This window comes from Protopterus annectens, chromosome 7.part0 (assembly GCF_019279795.1).
Source record: "Protopterus annectens isolate FY-2018-M chromosome 7.part0, PAN1.0, whole genome shotgun sequence".
Taxonomy (NCBI): Eukaryota; Metazoa; Chordata; order Ceratodontiformes; family Protopteridae; genus Protopterus; species Protopterus annectens.
In genome coordinates this window covers 1,142,042,140-1,142,064,179 of record NC_056739.1, presented here as the reverse complement: position 1 = coordinate 1,142,064,179, position 22,040 = coordinate 1,142,042,140, and the positions used below count along the sequence as shown (strand labels likewise).

General features: G+C 44.4%; 1 protein-coding gene across 1 annotated transcript in view; it reads left to right on the top strand.

The window, feature by feature from the left end:
* PDIA3 (protein disulfide isomerase family A member 3) overlaps positions 1-21,757 on the top strand; it is a 1,140,556-nt gene extending 1,118,799 nt beyond the window's left edge. The window contains exon 13 of the mRNA XM_044077721.1: positions 21,719-21,757. Within this exon, the coding sequence (XP_043933656.1) occupies positions 21,719-21,742 (24 nt within the window). The 3' untranslated portion in view covers positions 21,743-21,757. The remainder of the gene's footprint in view (positions 1-21,718) is intronic.
* The last annotated feature ends 283 nt before the right edge of the window (positions 21,758-22,040 follow it).

The window sequence follows — 22,040 nt, the reverse complement described above, 5'->3', positions numbered from 1 at the left end:
CTGAAGAATCTATTCCCTCGTCCTCCCCTCCTGAAGAGTTTTCCTTTGGAGAGACATTACACTCTTAGAGAACATTTTCAATGGCAGGGTCAGGAATTCTCTGATTCTAGAAAGAGATTAAGGACCTTTTTACATTTACCTCAGCAGAGGCCTTTAGCTATACCTCCTGTTCTGAATGTCATTGATGATGTGTACTCTGATGCTAGTACAGCCCCTGACTCTCTCCCTCCGGCTCCTGCCAAACCTGATAGGTACTACAGGGTCCCGGACTCACATCTACACCTGTACAAGGCCCACTCTGCTGATCCAGAAACTATTTCCCAGGGCCCAAAAGGGTTTGCAGCTGCCACTGCTAGAAATCCTCTACCCTCTGAAAGGGAGTCCAGAGCTTTAGAGAGATGGGGTAAGAAAGTGTATACTTCTGCAACTCTTTCCATGAGGGCATTAAATTGTCAATTTCATATGATACAGTACCAAGAGTATTTGTTAGATGAATTGCATAAGAAACTGTTCTTCTGAACCCTTTGAGGTACATAACTCCCAGCAGGTTAGTAACCATTTCTTGCAGTGTGGTTATGATGCATTGGAAGCTTCATGTAGGTCAGCTATGACAGGTGCAGTCATACGTAGGCATGCCTGGTTGATGGAACAATCTCTGCCAGACCATGTTAAAGCTAAGCTTTTGGATGCTCCTATGGAAAAGCAAAAATTATTTGGTTCCACGGCTCAAGAGGTCTTAAAGAAATTTGAAGAAAAGGCAAAATCTGTGCAAACAGTCAAAGACTTTCTGCAAGTCCAACCACCGAGATTCAGCAAAAATTGGCCTACTAAGAATTGTTCCTTTCCGGACTCAGACAGATCTCAGAGAGGCAGGAATAGGCGTGCCAGAAGTAGAGGGCAAGCTAGAGGCTCCTACACAGGCCGTCAATGGCAGCCTCCCAACCAGAGAGGTAGTGCAGGAACTACAACTGCTACACCAGGACAGACTCAATGACTTTGTTTTGACACCGCCGACCAGGGCTCAATTAGAAGCACCTTTGGGCGGAAAGCTTTCTTTATTTTCAAAAAATTGGCACAGCATTACAAGGGACACATGGATACTGCAAATAGACAAAGGATACAGGTTCCATTTCCACACATTGCCAAAAAGAAAAAACATGCCAGACCTACCACCAAATCAGAGGGCAGAGGCTTTGAAACAAATTTCCAACTTAATACAAATGAAAGCTATAGAAAAGGTACCTCTTTCAGAACAAGGCCAAGGATTTTACTCCAGATTATTCCTTGCTCCAAGAAAAGAAAATCAATGGAGGCCTATTCTCGACTTGTCCGCACTGAATACTTACCTCATTGTGCCAAAATTCAAAATGCTGACTCTACAGCAACTCCTTCCCATGCTGGGCAAGGGGTCTTGGCTGGTGACTCTAGACCTCAAGGAGGCATACCTGCATGTCCCTATCAGACAAAGTTGCAGAAGACAGCTCAGATTTCTTGCAGGGTCAGAGCATTATCAATTCTCAGCATTGCCCTTTGGCTTATCTACTGCACCCAGAGTATTCACGAAATGCCTGGCATCAGTAATTGCACACTGCAGACTTCAGGGGATTCAAATTTACCCAGATCTGGACGACTGCCTTATACAAGCGGACAGCAAGCAAACTTTGTTAAAGGACTTGGATTATGCCATCCCCCTACTGCATTCCTTGGGATATACAGTCAACATCCACAAATCAAGACTTGTTCCATCCCAGAGAATAACTTTTCTGGGTGCGGATCTGGACACAACCACCCAAATGGCCTTTCTCAGAAGAAAAACAAAAACTACCGGATTACTTCAAGAATCTGACAAAACAAACTCAGCTGACTGCAAGGAAAATCCTGCAGGCCCTGGGTTACATGGTATCTTGCATTCTTCTGATTCCACAAGCAAGGCTGCATATGAGTAAATTACAATGGTACCTAAGGAGTTTATGGACTCAGCACAGTCACAGCTTAGAAACTTTGATCCCACTCATTCCATGCCTTCAAAAGGAATTTCTGTGGTGGGCTCAAGCCTGCCAGTCGAACAGTGGGTTGCCCTTCAGCAAGCCAAGAGCCAACCAAACCATCACTACGGACGCTTCAGACCAAGGTTGGGGAGCACACATGGAGGGCAGATGTATCCAAGGGCTATGGTCACAGAGAGCTGCGCATGCACATAAACCAAAAGGAAATGCTGGCAGTGATACGTGCAATCGAGGCCTTCAAACTTTTTCTTCATCAAGGCCACCTACTCATAAGGACAGACAAACAGTTATGTGGTACATAAACAAGCAAGGAGGCACCCATTCCTACCCTCTTTGCAGACTGGCAATGAATCTATGGGAACTTTCCTTAACTCAATATACAGCTGCAGTCCCAGTTCGTGCCAGGGAAAGACAATATACTGGCAGACAGCTTAAGCAGAAATACCATGGATGCTGCACCCAGACATCTTACTCATAACACAATCATGGGGAAGGCCGGAAATAGATCTGTTTGCCTCCCCCCACAATCATCAACTGAAGAAATTCTGCTCAAGGACATACCACCCACAAGCATGGAAAGTGGAAGCTCTCTTTCAGCTGGAAAGCTCTAACAGTGTATGCTTTTCCACCTCTCCCATTAATGACCAAGGTCTTACTGAAGATCAGGACAGAGCAGCCCAGAGTGATTCTGATAACTCCAAACTGGCCAAGACAGCACTGGTGTACCCACTGTTAAAGAGCATTTCACAGACGAAACCATGACCTCTCCCCCTATGGCCACTTCTACTGACAGCACAATTTCAAGACTCTGCATTCCAACCTGAAAACCTTGCAGCTAACTGCCTGGAAAATACCATGACTTCTCAGGATAAGCTATCCCAGAGAGTGAAGGATATTATGGAAGCTTGCCGGCCTTCCACAAGGAAGGCATATTCAGCAAAATGGAAAAGATTTCACACTTGGAACACAACAAAGGGCCTAGATGCGACAGTGATGAACATGGCACATATACTGGAATATTTGGCAGAATTGTTCCACTACGGCCTGTCTTACTCTTCCATTAAGATACATGCCTCAGCAATTTCAGCAGAATACAATGTTAATCCGCCTGTCTTCTCTCATCCTCTCCTGAGACAGTTTCTAAGAGGAATCAAAAACATCAGTCCTCCAAGGAAACCACCTCTACCTACTTGGGACCTTAACTTCGTCTTGGAAAAACTAACACTTCCTCCCTTTGAACCAGCAGCATCTTCAGATCTACAGTTTCTGTCTTGGAAAACTGCCTTCCTTCTGGCCATAACCTCAGCAAGAAGAGTATTTGAGTTACAAGCTCTAATGGCGGTACAGCCATTTCTGATCTTTCATCAGGATAGAGTTTCATTGAGAACCAATCCTACATTTATGCCAAAGGTGGTATTCAGGGTATCTTTGAACCAAGCTATTCACTTGCCTGCATTCTTCCCACAACCACAAAATAAAGGGGAAAAACTTCTGCACACCCTGGACATACACAGACAGTTGCGCTACTTGGACAGAACTAAGTTACAGAAAGACTGACCAGCTGTTTGTAGTATATGCTGCTGGGGCACAAGGAAAAGCAATTTCCAAACAGACTATTTCAAAATGGGTAGGAAATTGCATTCGTTTTTGTTACTCCTTTCATGGAAAAGCTGTGCCAGCTAACATTAGACCTCATTCCACGAGAGCCACAGCCACCACCACAGCCTTCCTAAGAGGGGTGGCTACTAAGGACATTTTAGAAGCTGCTACATGGAGCTCCGTGCATACATTTGCCAAGCATTACAATTTACCTTTATACTCCAGATCCAGAGCAGGCTTTGCTACGGCAGTCCTGCAGGGTATCTTAGCTACACCATCCTTTACTTAGTACCTCCACCCCCAGATTGGCTATGGTATTCTACCCATATGTGATGACTGCAGATGCATCCTTGAAGGACATAGTACAGTTTTGTACCTACCATAAATGTAGATGTCCGATAGGTATGCATCTGCAGTCAGGTTTACCCTCCCTCCTTCCCCTCTGTGGTATACGTCTTGGGTACTTAGCTAGCTGGGGGGATCTATTATGGTGTATTTGTTTTTATAGTACTGTGCATGTTTGGATTTGTTTTTACAATGCGTATCTCCAAATTTTAGCCTTCCTTAGAGGGCACCTGGCATCTGGGGCAAGAAAAACTGAGGAAAATGGCGTCGACTGATGCTTTTATACCCCAGACGCTCTGACGTCGGGGAAAGTGCGACATCAGCCGAGGCCAGACCCAGACTTTGGAATCCGGCCGACCGAAGGTCTGCCTGAGGCAGGACAACCCATATGTGATGACTGCAGATGCATACCTACCAGACATCTACATTTATGGTAGGTACAAAACTGTACTTTCTTTTATACCTCTGTCGCACTGACGTCAGGGAAGAAGTGACGACCTAGACTTTGGAATTCGGCCGACCGAGGACCCGCCTGACGGCAGGAGAACCCCATCTGTTTTGACTGCAACTGTATTAGCACTCTTAACATCTACATTTATGGTAGGTACAAAACTGTACTTTTCCATACCTGGACGACTGGCTTTTCATCGCCCCAACAAGGCATCTACTCTGTTCAGGCAGGGATTACTTCCTCGACCTTGCTCCACGTCTAGGGTTAACTATCAACATGACCAAATCTTATCTAGTCCCCTCACAGGTGATAGATTTCATAGGGGCCAGATTGGATTCCAGGGTAATGCTTGCCGCCTTAACCCCCGATCGGCTTCAGAACCTGAGTTGCATGTCAAGGCCATTCTCATTCTTTCTGCTCCACTTGCGGAATTGATCCTGAGGGCTCTAGGGTCCATGGTGGCAGCTATTCCTCTACTACCCCTAGCCCGCCTAAATGAGGGTTCTGCAATGGACCCTCCAAGTACAATGGTCCCTGTCTCGCAACTCCCTGTCTCATCCTATTCCCCTAAGCAGGGCTTGCAGAACGTCGCTCATGTGGTGGCTCTGGTCCCAGAGCCTCCACATGGGACGACCATTTTCGATGCCTTCCCCCGTCGCCACAGTGACCACGGACGCCTCTCGCCTGGGGTGGGGGGGGGGGCACTATTCAGGCAGAACGGTCCAAGGCACGTGGAACGACAGTCCTCCTTACATATCTATGTCCTAGAGATGAGGGCGGTGCTTTTGACGTTGCAGGCACTTCACAGCCTTCTACCGATTGGGACAATTGCAGTACAGACTGACAACATGTCAGTTGTCTGGTACATCAGCAAACAGGGGGGGAACCAGGTCTTATCCCCTTTGTCGTTTCCAGGTCTTATCCCCTTTGTCGTGAGGCCATGAGAGTGTGGGAATGGGCGATTTCCACCAACCTCTTTCTTATTGCAACGCACATTCCGGGACGGTCCAACATTCTAGCAGACAGGCTCAGTCGGGCTCAGTCGTTCGATCCTGACTCCGTACGAATGGTCTCTCAATCCCCTAGTAGCGAAACAAATATTTGCCCTATGGGAGGCAACCCTGTTGTGATCTTTTTGCCTCTCCTTCAAAGACCAAATGCAGCAGTCACTTCACTCTAATTCCCCCTCAGGGGGAGTCCCCGAGAGACTCTAGTACATGCTTGGCCTCCCGGTCTCCTTTACGCTTATCCCCCGTTGCCCATGATGCTGAAACTCCTACAGAAAGCCAGTCGGCTGGGGAGCAAAATGATCCTCATTGCCCCATTCTGGCCTTGTCAAACATGGTTCCCGTACCTGTGGTCTCGCCTAATTCATCCACCATGGATTCTAGATCCACTCCCGGATCTCATTACACACCCTCTGGGTCTCCAGACCCCCAACCTGATCAACCTCAAGCTGATGGCTTGGTTGCTCCAGTTCCACTCCTGATTAGGACTCCCGGAATCTCCTCACCAGTCAAAGCCATCCTAGTAGCAGAACATAAACCTTCCACCAGAAGAGTCTATCGAAGCAAGTGGAAGCGTTTCTCCATCTGGGCGGAGCACCATCACTTGGACCCTTTCACGGCGCCTCTCACTTTGGTTTTGGGGTTCTTAACTACCCTTTTTCATCAGGGGGCTAGCTGCTCTACAGTCAAGGTACAACTGGCCGCGATTTCATGTCATGTAGGGCATGAATCAGGCCCTCTGACTGCTAAGCTTTGTAAAGCGTTCCTCAAGGGGACTTTCCTTCTCAGACCCTCCAGTCAGGGAGGTAGTACCCCCATGGGATTTGTCCTTGGTCCTCCAAGCCTCGACTCGCCCCCCCCCTTTCGAACCGGCGGCCACGGTTGATCTTAAATATCTCTCTTGGAAAACAGCCTTCTTAGTGGCCATTACTTCAGCTAAAAGGGTTTCTGAACTTCAGGCTCTCTGTTAAGCCGCCTTATTTGTCCTTCCACCCGGATAGTTTATTTCTGGATCAATCCGTCTTTTCTGCCTAAGGTGTCTTCAGAAGCTAATATTAATCCATCCATTAATCTTCCCGTGTTCTTTCCCCATTACCAGAACAAAGGAGAATATAAACTGCATTCCTTGGATGTGCACAGACAATTACGTTTTTATACTCCTCGAACTGCTGGTCATAGGCAATCTGACCAGGTGTCTCCTTTGCCAAAGCAATTTTAGGCAAGTCGATTTCTAAAGTTACTGTATCACTGTGGATAGCTAATTGTATCCTCTTAGCATACCAGAGTTCGGGAAGGCCTGCACCTTAAGGGGTTCGAGCCCATTCTACTAGGGCCATCGCTGCTTCGGCGGCTTTTAAATCTAGGGTTCCCTTAGATGATATTTGTTCCGCAGCCACTTTGGCCTCATCTCATACTTTTATCAGCCATTACAAACTGGATGTCGTCTCCAGAGGTAGGGCGTCCTTTGGCTCTGCAGTGCTCCGGAATGATGTTCCATAAAGGCCACCCAGGATTCGGGTAGCTGGGGACTCTGTCCCAAAGGTTGCTGACAAATGAAGTTTCTACTTCAGATTTAGAAGTTATGTACTCACCATAACGTTCCATCTGAGCAGGTATCTTCATTTGTCTGCAACCATCCCCCCCTCCTTCCCCCTGACCTTTAGGATCTGTCTTGGATTAGCCCCTTCCGGGGCACCTTTACATTGCTTATATCGGGCAAACTTGATCTGAGGTCAGTTAGGGTTGGCAGGGGATTATGGGTAAAGGGAAGGAGCTAGGAGATCGGATCTATGCTGTGGTAAAAGTTGCTGGCTCGGATCCGAGATCGGATCCGTATCCCAAAGTTTGCAGACAAATGAAGATACCTACTCAGATGGAACGTTATGGTGAGTACATAACTTCTAATTTTGGTGGCCTTAACTTCAGCCAGGAGAGTATCAGATCTCCAACCTCATGGTCACCACACCTTTGATTTTCCACAAGGATAGGGTTACCTTATAGACTAAACTGTCCTTTGTCTAAGGTGGTCAGTGAGTTATACCTGAACCAATGTATCCACCTTCCCACATGTTTCCTGGAGCCCCAGAATGACTTTCCTGCATTCCCTTCCCTTGATGTTCACAGACAACTCAGATTCTACATTGACAAGACTAAATCTATTAGATCATCAGAACAACTGATGTTCTTCATGTTTCACTGTTGCAGTCATCACATTTGGGTTATCTGCCTGCAGGTAGCAGTCAGTCGGCCTGATTGTCATAGTCTTGGGTCCTGCGTCAGTTGCTGTCTCATCTTCCATGATGTCAGGTAGTCAGGGATATAAAGCATTCAGCTGACGCCATTACATCAGTCTTTCTTACAAACTGCTTCTGCTTCGGCACCACGCGGCAAGTGCCGGTTAAGTCAACTAAGCTAAGTACCCCAGTGGGGGGGGGGTCCTTTTTCTTGCTCTAAACCGATGTCAGTAAAAATTAACAATTTTATTTCTTGTGGAAAGTAAATGCCTTATAAAGATTTTCATTCGTACTGCATTCCTTGCCTAGGCCCAGACCACGACTTACCTCGCTGTCAGTTTTGTGCCTTATTCAAACCTCATACTATTCGTCGTCTGTTCATTTTCGCATCTAAACACTTTGGTACTTTGTTCAATTATCCAGAAATGGCTTTGGTAATCCACCCGACTACTGACATTCCGAAAAAGCTGCAGACTACGCTTCTCAGCTAGTCGCCAGTTCGGTACTCATTGAGGTGCTTTCGCAGCCCCTGATACCTGCTACTTGATATTCGCAGGCCTCTACTGAGACCCATTCGGAGGCCAGTATGCCGTAAGATGCTTTTTCAACTGTGGAACCTGCGGGTGCCTCTCCCTTAGATGGATCTGGAGCCTCTGTGCAGGCACCGGCTTCTGAGGGTGCATTCAGGCCTACTGACTTGCATATTAAACCGCCATCTTCTTCAAGGCCTAAAACTCTATCCATGCCCAGAAAATCGCCCAGACAGCATGGTCAGGCCCTATGCCTAAAAAACAAATATGAATGTCTGAAGACCTTATTACTCTAATCAGGGGAAGCCATCCTTCTCCCTCTGAGACCTAGGACCTGATTTTCCTTCTGATTCTTCCGATCAGGATTCTGAAATTTGTTTTCTCTCATGACCAGTATTTGCCCTTATCTACCTATGAGGATTCTGATGCAGAGGACTCCTTTCCCTTTGCTTCCCCTCCAGAGGATTTCTCTTTTGGTAAAACCTTGCATACTCTTAGGGAGCATTTCTGCTCGGAAAGCCAAGATTACTGACTCTAAAAAGAGACTTAGGGAATTCTTACTCCTGCCTCAACACAGGCCTTTAGCTGTCCTTCCTGTACTGGACATTGCAGATGATGCCTTCTCGGAATCTAGCCTGGCCCCTGACACTTTACCTCCTGCTCCCAGAAAACCTGATGGGTATTAATAGGGTACCTGACTCTCACATTTTCCTCTTTAAAAAAGTCCTACTGCGGTTCCGGAGACCATTTCACAGGGACCCAAGGGCATTAAGGCAACTCCTGCCAAAAACCCTACCCCCTCTGATAGAGATTCCGGGGCGTTGGATAGCTGGGGTAAGAAGGTATACACCTCTGCAACTTACGCCATTAGGGCCTTAAACTGCCAGTTTCATATGTTAAAGTATCAGCAGCATATTATTGGATTGCTTAAACAGAAAATTGTTGATTCCTGACTGCTGTAAATAAAGTACAGGATTTAATGCATTCTGCTGAACAAGTCTGAAAACATACTTTGCAATGTGATTTTGATTCATTAGAAGCATTTTGCAGGGCTGCTGTGATTTTGATTCATTAGAAGCATCTTGCAGGGCTGCTGTCACTGGGTCTGTACTGAGAAAGCATGCTTGGCTTAAGGAGCAATCTTTGCCAGATCATGTTAGCTAAATTACTGGATGCTCCCTTAAACCAAGACTGCCTATTTGGCAACAAAGCAGAAGTACTTAAGATGGAAGAAAAAGCTAAATCTATGCAAATTGTTAAATATTTCCTGCTAGTACACCCTCCCAGATTTAGGAGGCATTGGCCCTCTAAGAATTGGTCCTTTCCTGCGTCTTCTAGACCTTCAGTCCAAACCCAGAACAAGCAGAACACCCAGGCTTCAGTCCCAGGGTACTCAAAGGCCTAAGTATTGGGGGGGTTCCCACTTCAAAGCATGGAGTAGTAAGACTCCCCCCTCTGGTAAACTGTCTCAATGACTATACTTTAAACCTTCCAAGCCCTGCTCAACTGACTTCCTTTAGGGGGAAAGATCGCCCTGCATGCAAAAAATTGAAAACTTATTACCCAGGACAAATGGATTTTAAATATAGTTTCCCCAAGGATACAGATTCCACTTTTTACCAACCCCAAGCTGTTGGCCAGACCTACCCCCAAATCAGTGGGCAAAGGCTCAGAAGCAAATTCTGTCTCTTTTAAGCATCAGGGCTCCAGAAGAAGAATGGGGAGAAGGTTTTTACTCAAGAATTTTCCTGGTACCCAGAAAAGACCATTCCTGGTGTCCTATCCTGGACCTGTCTATCCTAAACACATTTTTGGTAATCCCAAAATTCAAGATGCTAACCCTTCAATGTCTGCTTCCTAAGCTAGGCAAAAATGCCTGTTTGGCAACACTGGATTTAAAGGAAGCCTACCTGCACATCCAATTAAGGGAATCTTGCAGAAGATGCCTACGCTTCAGAGCAGGCTACATGCACCATCAGTTCTCTACACTGCCCTTTGGCTCATCTACTGCACCCAGGGTATTCACAACGTGCCTAGCTCCAGCCATTGCATTTTGCAGGCAAAGAAATATTCGTATATATCCATACCTGGATGATTGTCTAATTCAGGCAGAAAGCCAGGACAATGCTATTAAATCTGGCATTTGTAAAGAAATTGCTAACTTCTGTGGATTACACCCTAAATGAAAAGAAATCACATCTTGTACCCTGCCAACAAATTGTATCCCTGGAAGCAAGCTTGAATACAGCTTCCCAGATGGCCTACCTTACGCCAGAGAAACAAGTTCATTTGACAGCCTACTTCAAACTACTGGCCACAAAGACCCAGCTATCTGCAAGGAAAATACTGCAAGCCCTGGGGTTCATGGCCTCTTGCATTTTACTAATTCCATATGCAAGACTGCATATGAGGAAGCTACAGTGGTATCTAAAAAGCCTATGGTGTCAACATTCTCAGGATCTACAATCAATAATTCCTATCATACCTTGTCTAAAGACAGTTCCTTTGGTGGGCAGAGGCCTGCCACCAAAACAAGGGACTGCCATTCACTCTACCCCCTGCTGCCCAAGCCCTAACAGAGTCATCAGACTATGCATGGGGGCTCACTTGGCAGGGCAGTGCATTCAGGGCAAATGGAACCCAAGTCAAATGCACCTGCATATCAATCAAAAAGAGATGTTAGCTGTACAGAATGCTCTGACAGCCTTCAAGGACCAATTGGTAAAGATGGACAACACCACTGTTATGTGGTACATAAACAAGCAGGAGGAAACCCACTCATATCCTCTCTGCAGACTAGCCATAGCTCTGTGAAACACAGCCTTGAGCTACCAAGTGCACCTACAGGCTCAATTCCTGCCAGGAAAGCTAAATACACTGGCAGACAACCTAAGCAGAAATCTCATGGACCCACACAAGTGGAAACTGGAACCAAAGATATTAGACATGTTGAAAAACAAATGGGGGAGCCTAGAGATAGACCTGTTTACCTCCCCTCATAACTACCAATTGGACAAATTCTGCACAAGGACTCCTCGCAAACAAGCTTGGAAAGTGGATGCCCTGTCCTTCACCTGGAAAAACATCCGTTTATGCCTTTCCCCCTCTGCCTCTCCAGAGTGCTACTAAAGATCAAACAGGACAAACCAAGGGCAATACTGATTGCACCAGACTGGTCACGCCAACACTGGTGTGTACCCCCTCTTACAAAGTGTCACTGCTGGCACCATGGCACCTGCCTCAGACCCCTGCCCTGCTGTCCCAGCAGGGGGGCCAGATTCTGCACCCACAGCTTCAAACCCTGAACCTTGCAGCCTGGCTAATTACCTGATCTCTGTTACCATCCCTCCGTAAGCAAGTGATGGATGTCATTCTGGAGGTAAGGAGGCCTAGTACTAGAAAATCCTATGCTGAAAAATGGAAAAGATTTTGTTCCTGGAGTCAAACTCTGGATGAGCACAGCGGTGCCCAATTTACCTCATGTTCTTCACTTAACTGAGATGCTTCACAAGGGCCTTTCATTTTCTTCCATCAAGATTCATGCCTCAGCCATTTCAGCACATTACAACACATAACCACCCCTCTTCCCTCACCCATTGCTGAAGCAATTCCTCAGAGGTGCCAAAAACTTAAGACCACCCAGGAGAGCCCCTACTCCAGCCTGGGACCTTAACTTTGTATTGAAAAAGTTCTTTATCCCCCCTTTGAGCCAGCTGCAAATGCAGAGTTGAAATTCCTTTCTTGGAAAGCAGCCTTTTTACTAGCCATCACTTCATCAAGAAAGGTGTCTGAATAACAGGCCCACGTGGTAGTGGAGCCTTTCCTCATCTTTCATGCAGACAGGGTGTCCCTCAAGGCCAATCTCTCCTTTATGCCCAAGGTGTTATCCGGTGTGGCTCTTAATCAGTCCATTCATTTGCCAACCTTCTTTTCTAATTCACAGAACAAAGGGGAACAAATAATGCACTCCTTGGACATGCACAGAACTTGGGTTTTACTTGGACAGGACTAAGCCTTTCAGGAAATCTGAACAGCTGCTGGTTGCATTTGCTGCAGGGCAGAGGGGAAGGTCATTTCAAAGTAAACCATTTCTAAGTGGATAGGCCATTGCATTCATTTCTGCTTATAAGCACCATGGAAAACCTACCCCCATAAGGGGATAAGACCACATTCAACCAGAGGTACATACCTTCACCAAGCATTACCACTTGCCAATTTTTTCTAAATCCAGAGCTGGCTTTGCCACTGCAGTCTTGCAGGGCCTTATAGCTGGTTCTAATGCTGTCTAATTACCTCGTCCCATCCTTAACTTTGGGAATCTACCCAAATGTGATGACTGCAACAGTAAAACACGAAGAACATAGTACAGTTGTGTACACTTACCATAAATTTAGATGTTGGAGTGTTTTCTCTGTTGCAGTCCTGGCTACCTTCCCTCCAGCCCCCTGACTTCTATTGACTATTCCTATTCTTGCTTACTATGCTCTTAAGCTTGTTGGTGTATTTGCGTTTTTGTTGGTGTAAGCTTGCATATAATTGCTTCCCATTATGGGGGCACCTGACATATGGGGCAAGAAAAACTGATGTAATGGCGTTGGCTGCATGCTTTATACCCCTGACTACCTGACGTCATAGAAGATGAGACCGCAACTGACGCAGGACCCAAGACTTTGATAATCAGGCCGACTGAGGGGTACCTGCAGTCAGATAACCCAAATGTGATGACTGCAACAGTGAATACACTCAAAACATCTATATTTATGGTAAGTGTACACAACTGTACTTTTGCCTCCTTTCACCTCGGGGCTTTGAGAAGAGCTGTGACTAAACAGGACTGCTTTGGAATTTCATGTAGAAGCAGTCTCCTTTTGGTATGCCTGCTATGAAAAATGCACAGACTCCAATATTGAAGCCCATTCTACTAGTGCCATGGGCTTCTTTGGAGCCCTTTTCAAGGGGGTGGACACTGCCTCTATACTAGAAGCAGGTATCTGGACATCTGTCCTTACCTTCACAAAAAAATAAACTGGATGACATCTCCGTAGCTAGGTTTGCTAGGGCAGCCCTACTAGGGAGCCCAACTCCTAGGGTTCCACCAAATATTCCTCCTAACTCCCTCGAGGGCATAGAGCCAGTCTCCCCGGTTCCAGCAGCTCTTAGCATTGCAAGCTTTCCAGTCAGTCGTCCTCCTAGGAACGATTGCAGTTGTCAGACAGCATGGCAAGTAGTTTGGTATGTCAAGCTGGGAGGAACCAAATCATTAATCCCCTGTGATGAGAAGTTGAGTGTGGCAATGGGCACTATCCTCCAACAGCTTACTCATAGCAATGTATATCATGGGAAGCACAAACGTGATGGCAGACAGATGGAGCAGGTGCATTCTCCTGCCTCGAGTGGTGTCTCAATCTGAGTGGCAAAGGAGATTTTCCATTGCTGGGGCCAGCCTTGCTTCAAACCTCTCTGCATCACCCCAAAGCAACAAATACAGGAGCTATGTTGCCCTAATTCTCCAGGGGGAGTCCCAGAGAGGCCCTGTCCTTTACAATTGGCCCCGCGTCTTCTCTGCCTTTTCCCCCTTCCCTCAGATTCTCCTCTTCTTGAAGAAAGCCAGCAGGTTGAGAAGCAAAAGTGATCCTTATTGCACCCTTGCCTCCTCTACTTCACCATCTATGGATTCTGGACCCAGATCCAGATCTGTCTCATCCACATGAACTGGTGCATCCCAGTCTTCAGAACCTGAAACTTGCAGCTTGGCTCCTCCAATTCCAGTAGTGGCTAGGCAGAAAAATGCATCTCTTTCCAGTCCAAAAAAATTCTACTGGCTTCCCCTAGACCTTCCACCAGGAAACTGTATCTAAGCAAGTGGAAAAGATTTTCTGTTTGGGCGTACAATAATGTTCTTAAAGGAGTACAACGGGTTTGTAAAATACTTTCCTCAACTTCTCTGCCACTTTCGTCCCTATTTACAGCTTCCTGCATAAACAAATAAGAAAGCAGCGTTTAGAAAATATTAATTCCTCCTGAGTTCGGTAATCCAACCCTACCTTAGCGTACAGCAATGTTTACACTTTGAAAAACATTCTCTCGCGTTTTACTTAAGCCTGCTGGAGTCCCCCAATTACTGATGTCATCACGGCCAGGCAGTGGAAGTATATTTTTTTAACATTTCCCTCCCCCGAAGTGATATCACCATGGCCGGCCTCTGCTTCTTGGTCAAACCCATCCATTCTTTGATGTCACAGCTGCCTGGTCCTTCCCCCAGCCTTGGAATACTCAAATTTAGCTGCAGGTGGTAGGGAAGTTTCTTTCGTGTTCAAGTTTCTAGTACACAGTATTTTCCAGACGGAACATGTTTTACCAAGCCTTCCCTGTATCGGCGTACCCTCGTGGCCTGATTTATTTGTAAGTAAACTTTTTTAAAAATATAATTCACGATAGTAGCCGATTAATTTCTTCTGCCTTGATTTCTTTTGCTGAGAAGGGTTTACAACGTGTGTGTGTGTGTGTGTGTGTGTGTGTGTGTGTGTGTGTGTGTGTGTGTGTATTTTATTTACACTCGCTTAACGAGTGTAACAGAAGGGCTAGCTAGATCTTGATCGCACAGTTTTGTATTGTCTAGGACTGTGGTGCTTCTGAGTGGATAGTGGGCATTAATCGACCATGGTTTTCTGAATGTGCAGCCTGACAGAAGAGATACGTGATTGCAGCTACCGGCTGTCCAGTGTTGTAGTTATTGGAGGCGTATTAGTGTTTTGGCAGCTAGAGGGCTGTATATGTAGATAGTCTTTACAAGAGCATTTTATTAATGTTAACTGGTATGAAGTCATTCGGAAAACGGGACGATTAGCTTGCGGAGTTTTCCAACGACAGGAAGTGTATCGCTCGAAGAAGACGGGACTGAACCCCTGTTCAGCTCTTTTTGGTAAGGCAGTGATGTTCTACGCTTAAATAACTGTTTCTCCACTACTATTCATTGGCCTTAGGGTGATGTTTTCCTTTTCACTAAACTTAAAACAGTTTGAAGACACGTTCTGCGTTAAATTTTGCTTGCGAGAGACCTTAAAATTGTATGCACACAGCATTATTGTACAAACCCCCAAACATTCATTTTGTTGCTGTGCTGTCATGGTTTGGTTTTGAAAGAAATGCTTTGATTTGTATTGGTGGGTAGTTGAAATGCACGATCGCTTTTGGTGTCTTACATTAAATGTTAATGTGTTACATTAAAATGTGTATGTAATGAGAGAAATACGGGGCTAATCTGCTGTAGTCTCACCGATTCTTTGTTTTCCTACCGCCTTCTCCTGATTCTGATTTATCCACGCTTGGAAGGCTTGCTGCTCCTTCAGACACAAATGAGGGAGCGCACATGCCATTTGATCTGGGATGGATAAAATCATAAAACTGACATTAAAGTCTTCTTAGATAGATAACAGAAAAACGTTTCTTTTTTTAGGTTTTAATATATTGGTACATTCTTGTAGAAACAGCATATAATACAATTTTATATAAACTTTTTTTTACAGTAGTTTAGTAGTAAGTTGCATGGTTAGATATTTTTATTAATTTTAAGCATTTTTGTTTTCATTACACTAACTTATTTAAGGACATCAAAAGGGATTTGTGGAGCACAAAGTTAAAGGCAACACTTTGTAGTTGATGAATCACAGTTTCTGTCTGGGATAGCATCTGAAATGTATGGATGATGGCTGTCATTAAATATCATTTGTCGTAGTAGCTTCAGCCTAGGAGGGATGTCACTGCTATACACTGTCCTAGATGTAGAAGCTTGAAAAACTTTATGGTCTGTCAGGTCATTTTTCTGTGTGAGTTTTACTGATCACACTGCCCAGTTGTTAACATTTCGATGGTTGATATCAGCAAATGAAATAATGTTGTTTATGGGTAGGTCCGTTGTGGTTCCACTTTTGTGGAGTGGAATAACTGTTGCTGGGCACCACTCTGTGGGCATGTAGCCTGTGGAGAGGCTGAGGTTAAACAGTGCGTTTAGGTGAGGGGTTAGTTCATCTTTGAGCTCATGTAGGATGCAGCCTGGGACACCGTCCGGTCCCATTGATGCTGTGTTTTTGGCTTTGGAGAGGGCTGTTTTAACCTGAGTGTCTGTGATTTCAGGGGCACTACATTCTTTTGGTATAATTATGGGCCCTCTTGGGGGTGAGGGGGGTGAAGCTTGCACTGAACCTGTCTGCTGGGATGTTGGCTATATCAGTCCGTTCAGTGTATTTTGTGCCATTCTGCACTAACTCCGAGCAGATCTGAGAATTGCCACTTAGATTCTTGACATAGCTAAAGAATGTCTTGTGGTTATCTTTGGAGTCCATGGCATTTTTTCTTTCGAAGCTAGCCTTGGATGATTTTACGAGGGAACATAAGTTTCTTGCTGATACTGATCAGGGCTGTCTTCCCTTCTTGGGATTTTACTTTTTTCTGTACTAGTTTCCTCCTTTTATTGTATAGCTTGTTTATGGTAGGGGTCCACCAGACTGGTTTCCTTTTCTTGGAGGAGTGAGTTCTGGTTTTGTTTGGGATAGCACGATCCATGCATTATTGTAGGTGCCCGTAGAGTGCATTAGTGCATTAGTAAAGGATTTTACAGCTTGGACAGCATTATCCTTTAGCATGGTGGCTTTGAAACTTCCCATCTCGGTCTTGAGTAATGTGAAGTTTGCGTTTGAAAAGTTTTTCACGGTGGTTTCTTTGACTGACTGGGGGTGGTGGCACAATGTGGATATCTGGAGTGATTAGTTTATGGTCAGATCTAACCAGCGAGGGGTTGACCTCTGGTGTGGAACACTGGTTGTCCATGTTGGTGATGATCAGGTCCAATATGTTGTCACCTCTGGTGCGGTGTTGACTAGTTGATCCAGAGCGTTTGAGTTTATACATTCTAGGAAATGTTGGGCAAGGGAGTTTGTACTTGAGTAGTTCTCCCAGTTAATGTTTGGGTAATTGAAATCGCCCAATATCAGGGTGTTTGGTAGGACCTTTGTTTCCCAGTGTTTCCAGAAATTTGGTGTGGGGGTCCTGGAACATGGTGGGTCATTTGTAGCAAGCTATAATTTGAATAGCAGTGTTGCCTATTGTTGGTTGCATGTGGATGATCTCTGAAGCGTCGTGTTGTGCCATTAACCTGCAGGTGGTATCCTTGATGAATATGGATACTGCCCCCACCTTTTGTATTTCGGTCCGGGTTTTGTGGCTGAATTGCATGGTATGAGATGTAGCCTGGTAGTGCTGGGGTGCTCTCTGGAGCCTTAAACCAGGTTTCTTTTACTGCACATATATCGATTTTTCTCCATACTGAGGGGTGCCTCGAGTGTGTGCATTTTGAGGTTTAGGCTTCTGGCATTGAGTAGCATTATCCTCCGTTTTTTGTCACTTGTGCAAGATGCAAGAAAGCTTTAATAAGCATACTGTTAAAGAATTGCCAACATTGAAAGCCTTTCTGTTGCCATGTAGCGAATACTTAACTAGATAATGTATAAGCCTTGGGTATTGAAATGCATATGCCAGTATTTGTAATAAAGAAAAGAATTACATTATTTTAAGAGTCTCATTACACTTGGAGACTTCCCGTCATCTCTGCAGGCTTTACCCGTAAACCGAATGCCAATTGTGGTCCATAACCTGTACAGTAATCCTTTTAAGCAATGTATCTTGAGCTTATTTCTTGTTTGCTTTTCATTTTTTACTTTGATCATGTTTTCTACATGAAACAAATAGATGTCAGGCAGCAGATATTTTTGGATAAGGAACATTTTTATAAGTGGGGCATCAGAGATTTCTACTTTCAGCATGTTACTTGTTATTTTAATAAAGCTGAATATAAATTATAATTAGAACTGCAGTGCAAGAAGTGGTTTGAGTTGAGTGCTGCTTATTTTTCTTATACTTGATTTTGACTGGCATTCCATTAACTTATTTAAAAAAAGTATTTACGGTGGTGGGTTTGTCTTTTGAGCCTTGCCTAAAAAAGGCACTATGGGGGTGGCAAGAACGTTAGCCAGTATTCGAAAGCCTAAGGATGACGGGTGCAAGCTGTCTCTAGCGAAGCCGTGTGGCTTGTCGAGCATGTCATCCCAAGCTGACAGACACTGGATCCCCTTTGAATAACACAAGAAGTTTAGCCAATTGTTGAAATTGATCATTTTTTCTCTATACCGTGGTATCATTCTTGGTGAGGGCAGGATGCTACTCGGGGTGAGGGTCATACTGGCCTGGGCTATGTGATCAGGGAGCTCCTCCATGTCTCCATGTAGTCCAGGGAGTACGGCTCGGGTTATTCACACCAACATGGACAATGACAGAGTCATATTTGTACTTGTTCTGGAGTGACCAGAGTGCTTGTGTTATGTGGTGGATCCTTGCACCGGACAGGCAGCTAACAGTAACCTTCTCCTTGTTCAGCCTAGTGAGTGGGACGTCAGTGTGCCTGACTATAGTCACCTATTACTAGTGTGTTGGGTATGTTATTTTGCCTTAAGGGCTGTGATTGTGTGGCACACTGGTTTTGTGAAATATGTTTCATGGTTTGTGTTGGGGGGTGGAGATTGCTTAGATGTCTGCTTTGGAGGTCTCTTTGCTTCTGCTGATTTTTATTTAGAGCCTCAGAGTATGTTTTCATGTATTTGTGTGTTTTTTTGCCAGTGCTGATTTCATAAGTCTGTGTGAGACTGGTGGTGTGATGCAAGTAATGCCCTTCTGCATTTTTTTATTTAGAGCCTCCGAGTATGTTTTTATGTATTTGTGTTTTGTTTGCCGGTGCTGGTTTCATAAGTCTTATGTGAGACTGGTGGTGTGATGCAAGTAATTCCCTTCTCCTTTTGACTGCCTGGTCCTGTCTTGGGTTGAGAGCTTATTTGGCTGTATAATTGCATCTCTCGCATGTATTAGTGTTTTGGTGGAAGGAGGAGAGGTTGTCTGTGTACATGAGGCAATTGTAACATTGCCTCAAAATGCACAGATTCACCAGATGGACCGGATTGTACACCTGAAACTGCCCTTTGGACATGCCTGGATAGGTGCAGTGAGCTGTATTACTGATTGGCTGGTAAGGTCGAATAGAGAGCCTTGTCCTTCTCTACAGTATAGGAGGGGTCTAGTGCTAAGGTTTATTAGTGCTTGATATGAGTTTTGAGCAAGTGCCGGTATGAGAAGTGAATGGTGAGAGTGCTTAAGTTGAAAGTTTGTCTAGTTCCAAGGGAAAAATTGAAGAGCATACTTTGTGGAGCCGGTGATAGTTATACCCTAGCTAAGCCGGTGCAAAAGTTTTGCGCAAGTGCGGGTTTTATAGCAGGGAAATGAAAGAGAGAGAAATTAGCCCAAAATGGCCAATAAACTACTACTTTTGGGGCTGAAACCACTCCTCCAGGGACAGATAGGATGCTCAAAGTTCCCTCTCTCACAGTGAACAGAGAAACTTCCTTCTATCCAAGTAAGGTATGGGCAAACACATAAACTAGTAACACAGCCCTGAACTGAGCACTAACCTGAAAACTGGACTATACTAGCTTAGAAAGGCGGGAAAACAAGTATTTTTTTCTTGGTTTTTCAGAAACTAAAGCAGATACAATCAAAAAACACTTTTTAAATGCACACACATGGCGATCACACTTGAGCGTGTAGACAACAACAGTTAAACAAGTTTAATATATATACACATATTATATATATACACATATATATATATATATATATATATATATATGTATATATATATATATATATATATATATACACATTTTATATATATATACACACACATATATATATATATATATATATATATATATATATATATATATATATATATATATATATATATACACACACATATATATATATATGTATATATACATACACATTTTATTTATTTATATATATATATATATATAATATTTGGTAACTTGCACAAATTTGGACTGGTATCTTTAGAGAAAGTAAGTATATTTAAATAGCATATTGGATTTTATAGCTGTTCTGAAGTTCTGGTTGTGTAGAGATGCTCATCATTTGGGAGTTAAGTAAAATAATTATCTTACTGAATGTAATAGAAAATGAGACTCTCATAAGCATGTCCAGCTGACAAGGCTGTTTTTGCATTCATTTCTTGTATAGTGCCATGGTAGTGATGCAGGCTTCTACCAAGGACTTGAGGGGGGGTCTTGGCAGATCACTTCTGACAATTGGCAGGACTACACAGTTTGTGGTGAATCTTTGTTGCAACCCCCCCACATGATGCATAACTGTAGCCATGCCTCTGCACTTGGGCTACCCAAGTCAGGAGCGGCCTTAGGTCAACTGGTGCCCTAGGCAGAAGGGCTCCACGGCACCCCCTACCACACTACCTGGTGCCCCCATCCTTGGCTTACTACACCAAATAAATACTGGAAAAGCACCCCTGCTAGAGCGGCGCCCTAAGCGGCCACCTAGTTGGCCTATGCCTAAGGCCAGCTATGACCCAAGTGCTGCCTAAAATGCCTCCAAGAGGACTTGGTTGTAGTAATGAAAGTGGCAGTGTGTTTAATGTTTGGACTCCTCAGTGACCAGTTTTAGCCACAACTCAAGCTTATGAGAAAAGCCATTGGTGTAACACACCATAATGTTGCTGCAGAAATGCAGCATAGTGCTGCGAAAATTTTAACATTGGTAATGCACAAGAGCTGTGAGGACTGGAAGTTGTGGCCTTTATTTAATAAATGTAATCTTTATTCTTTGATCAGTTTAGTCCCCCTATGCTAGTGGACTCTTCTCATGGAAGTCCAGAAGTGGTATCTTTACTACTAATGGAATTTGGCTAGGCATCAAGGAGCTTCCCTACTTTTTTTTTTTTTTTTTGAAAAGGTGCCATGGGATGTTTTATATCCACCAACTGTAGGAGATGGGACATCTGTTTTAATGCATCATCCAAAGTATGTCTTTTCACAAAGAGTGCAGCACCCAGTATTGTTGTACCGCATGGTCAGTGATTCAGTTAGCTGGGATAGAATCTGTAGCCTTATGGCCTTCCTCACCAAAGGCAAGTATGCTACCTGTTAATATCATAGTTCCTAGGTTATGTAATTGTGAGTGTAGTTTGTGAGTTATGTCCAGGTAGTAAAGATCCCTATTGGGTCTCTTATGTTTGTTGTAGGCATTGTACCAGACCATTATAAGCTTAGCCTGTAAATGTATTTAAATGTAGCTGGGCATGGGGAATCATTTTGTAATGTAAAAGAATAGGTTTAGTTCTTTTGTGGTTTAAGAGGCTAGACATGTCTTTCCACTGTAGATAGAGGGTGCAGGGAGAGTGCTGCTAGACTGTTTGGATGTTGAGGGTCTTAAACTGCAGAAGATCCCAAATCCCTCCCAGGTGGGGGATTGGTATAATGGTTAAGGTGTTTACCTTACAGATCCAAGGTACAGGGTTTGATTCTCACATGGGGTAATTGGCTAAGTTTAAAATGGTCCATAAGGACAGTTAGCATAGTACTGATCAATAAACAGCTTCAAGAAATCGTGTGCCAAACGTAGTCCTTTATTTCAGGTTTGTAAGACGAGGTGCTTTTGAGGCTCATGAAGGAGATGCTTTTTGAGAATGAGGCCCTATTTCTGAGGTACTCTGCAGATAGCATGTCTAAAAGGTAAGCACTTATGTTGCCAGTTGCCTACGTGAAAGTGTCTTATTCACAGAAATTACAGTATTACTGGACAGTTTTGAGACTGTTGCACCCTTGTTAATACTCTAATCCATATTGGAGCAGTTGAACCTGAGGAACAATCTCGCAACTTGGTTTTCTGTCAATTTAGTATAGGTCAGGAGTGTTTGTGTGAAGATTTGAAAATAAGATGCCTTGTGGCATAGGGCC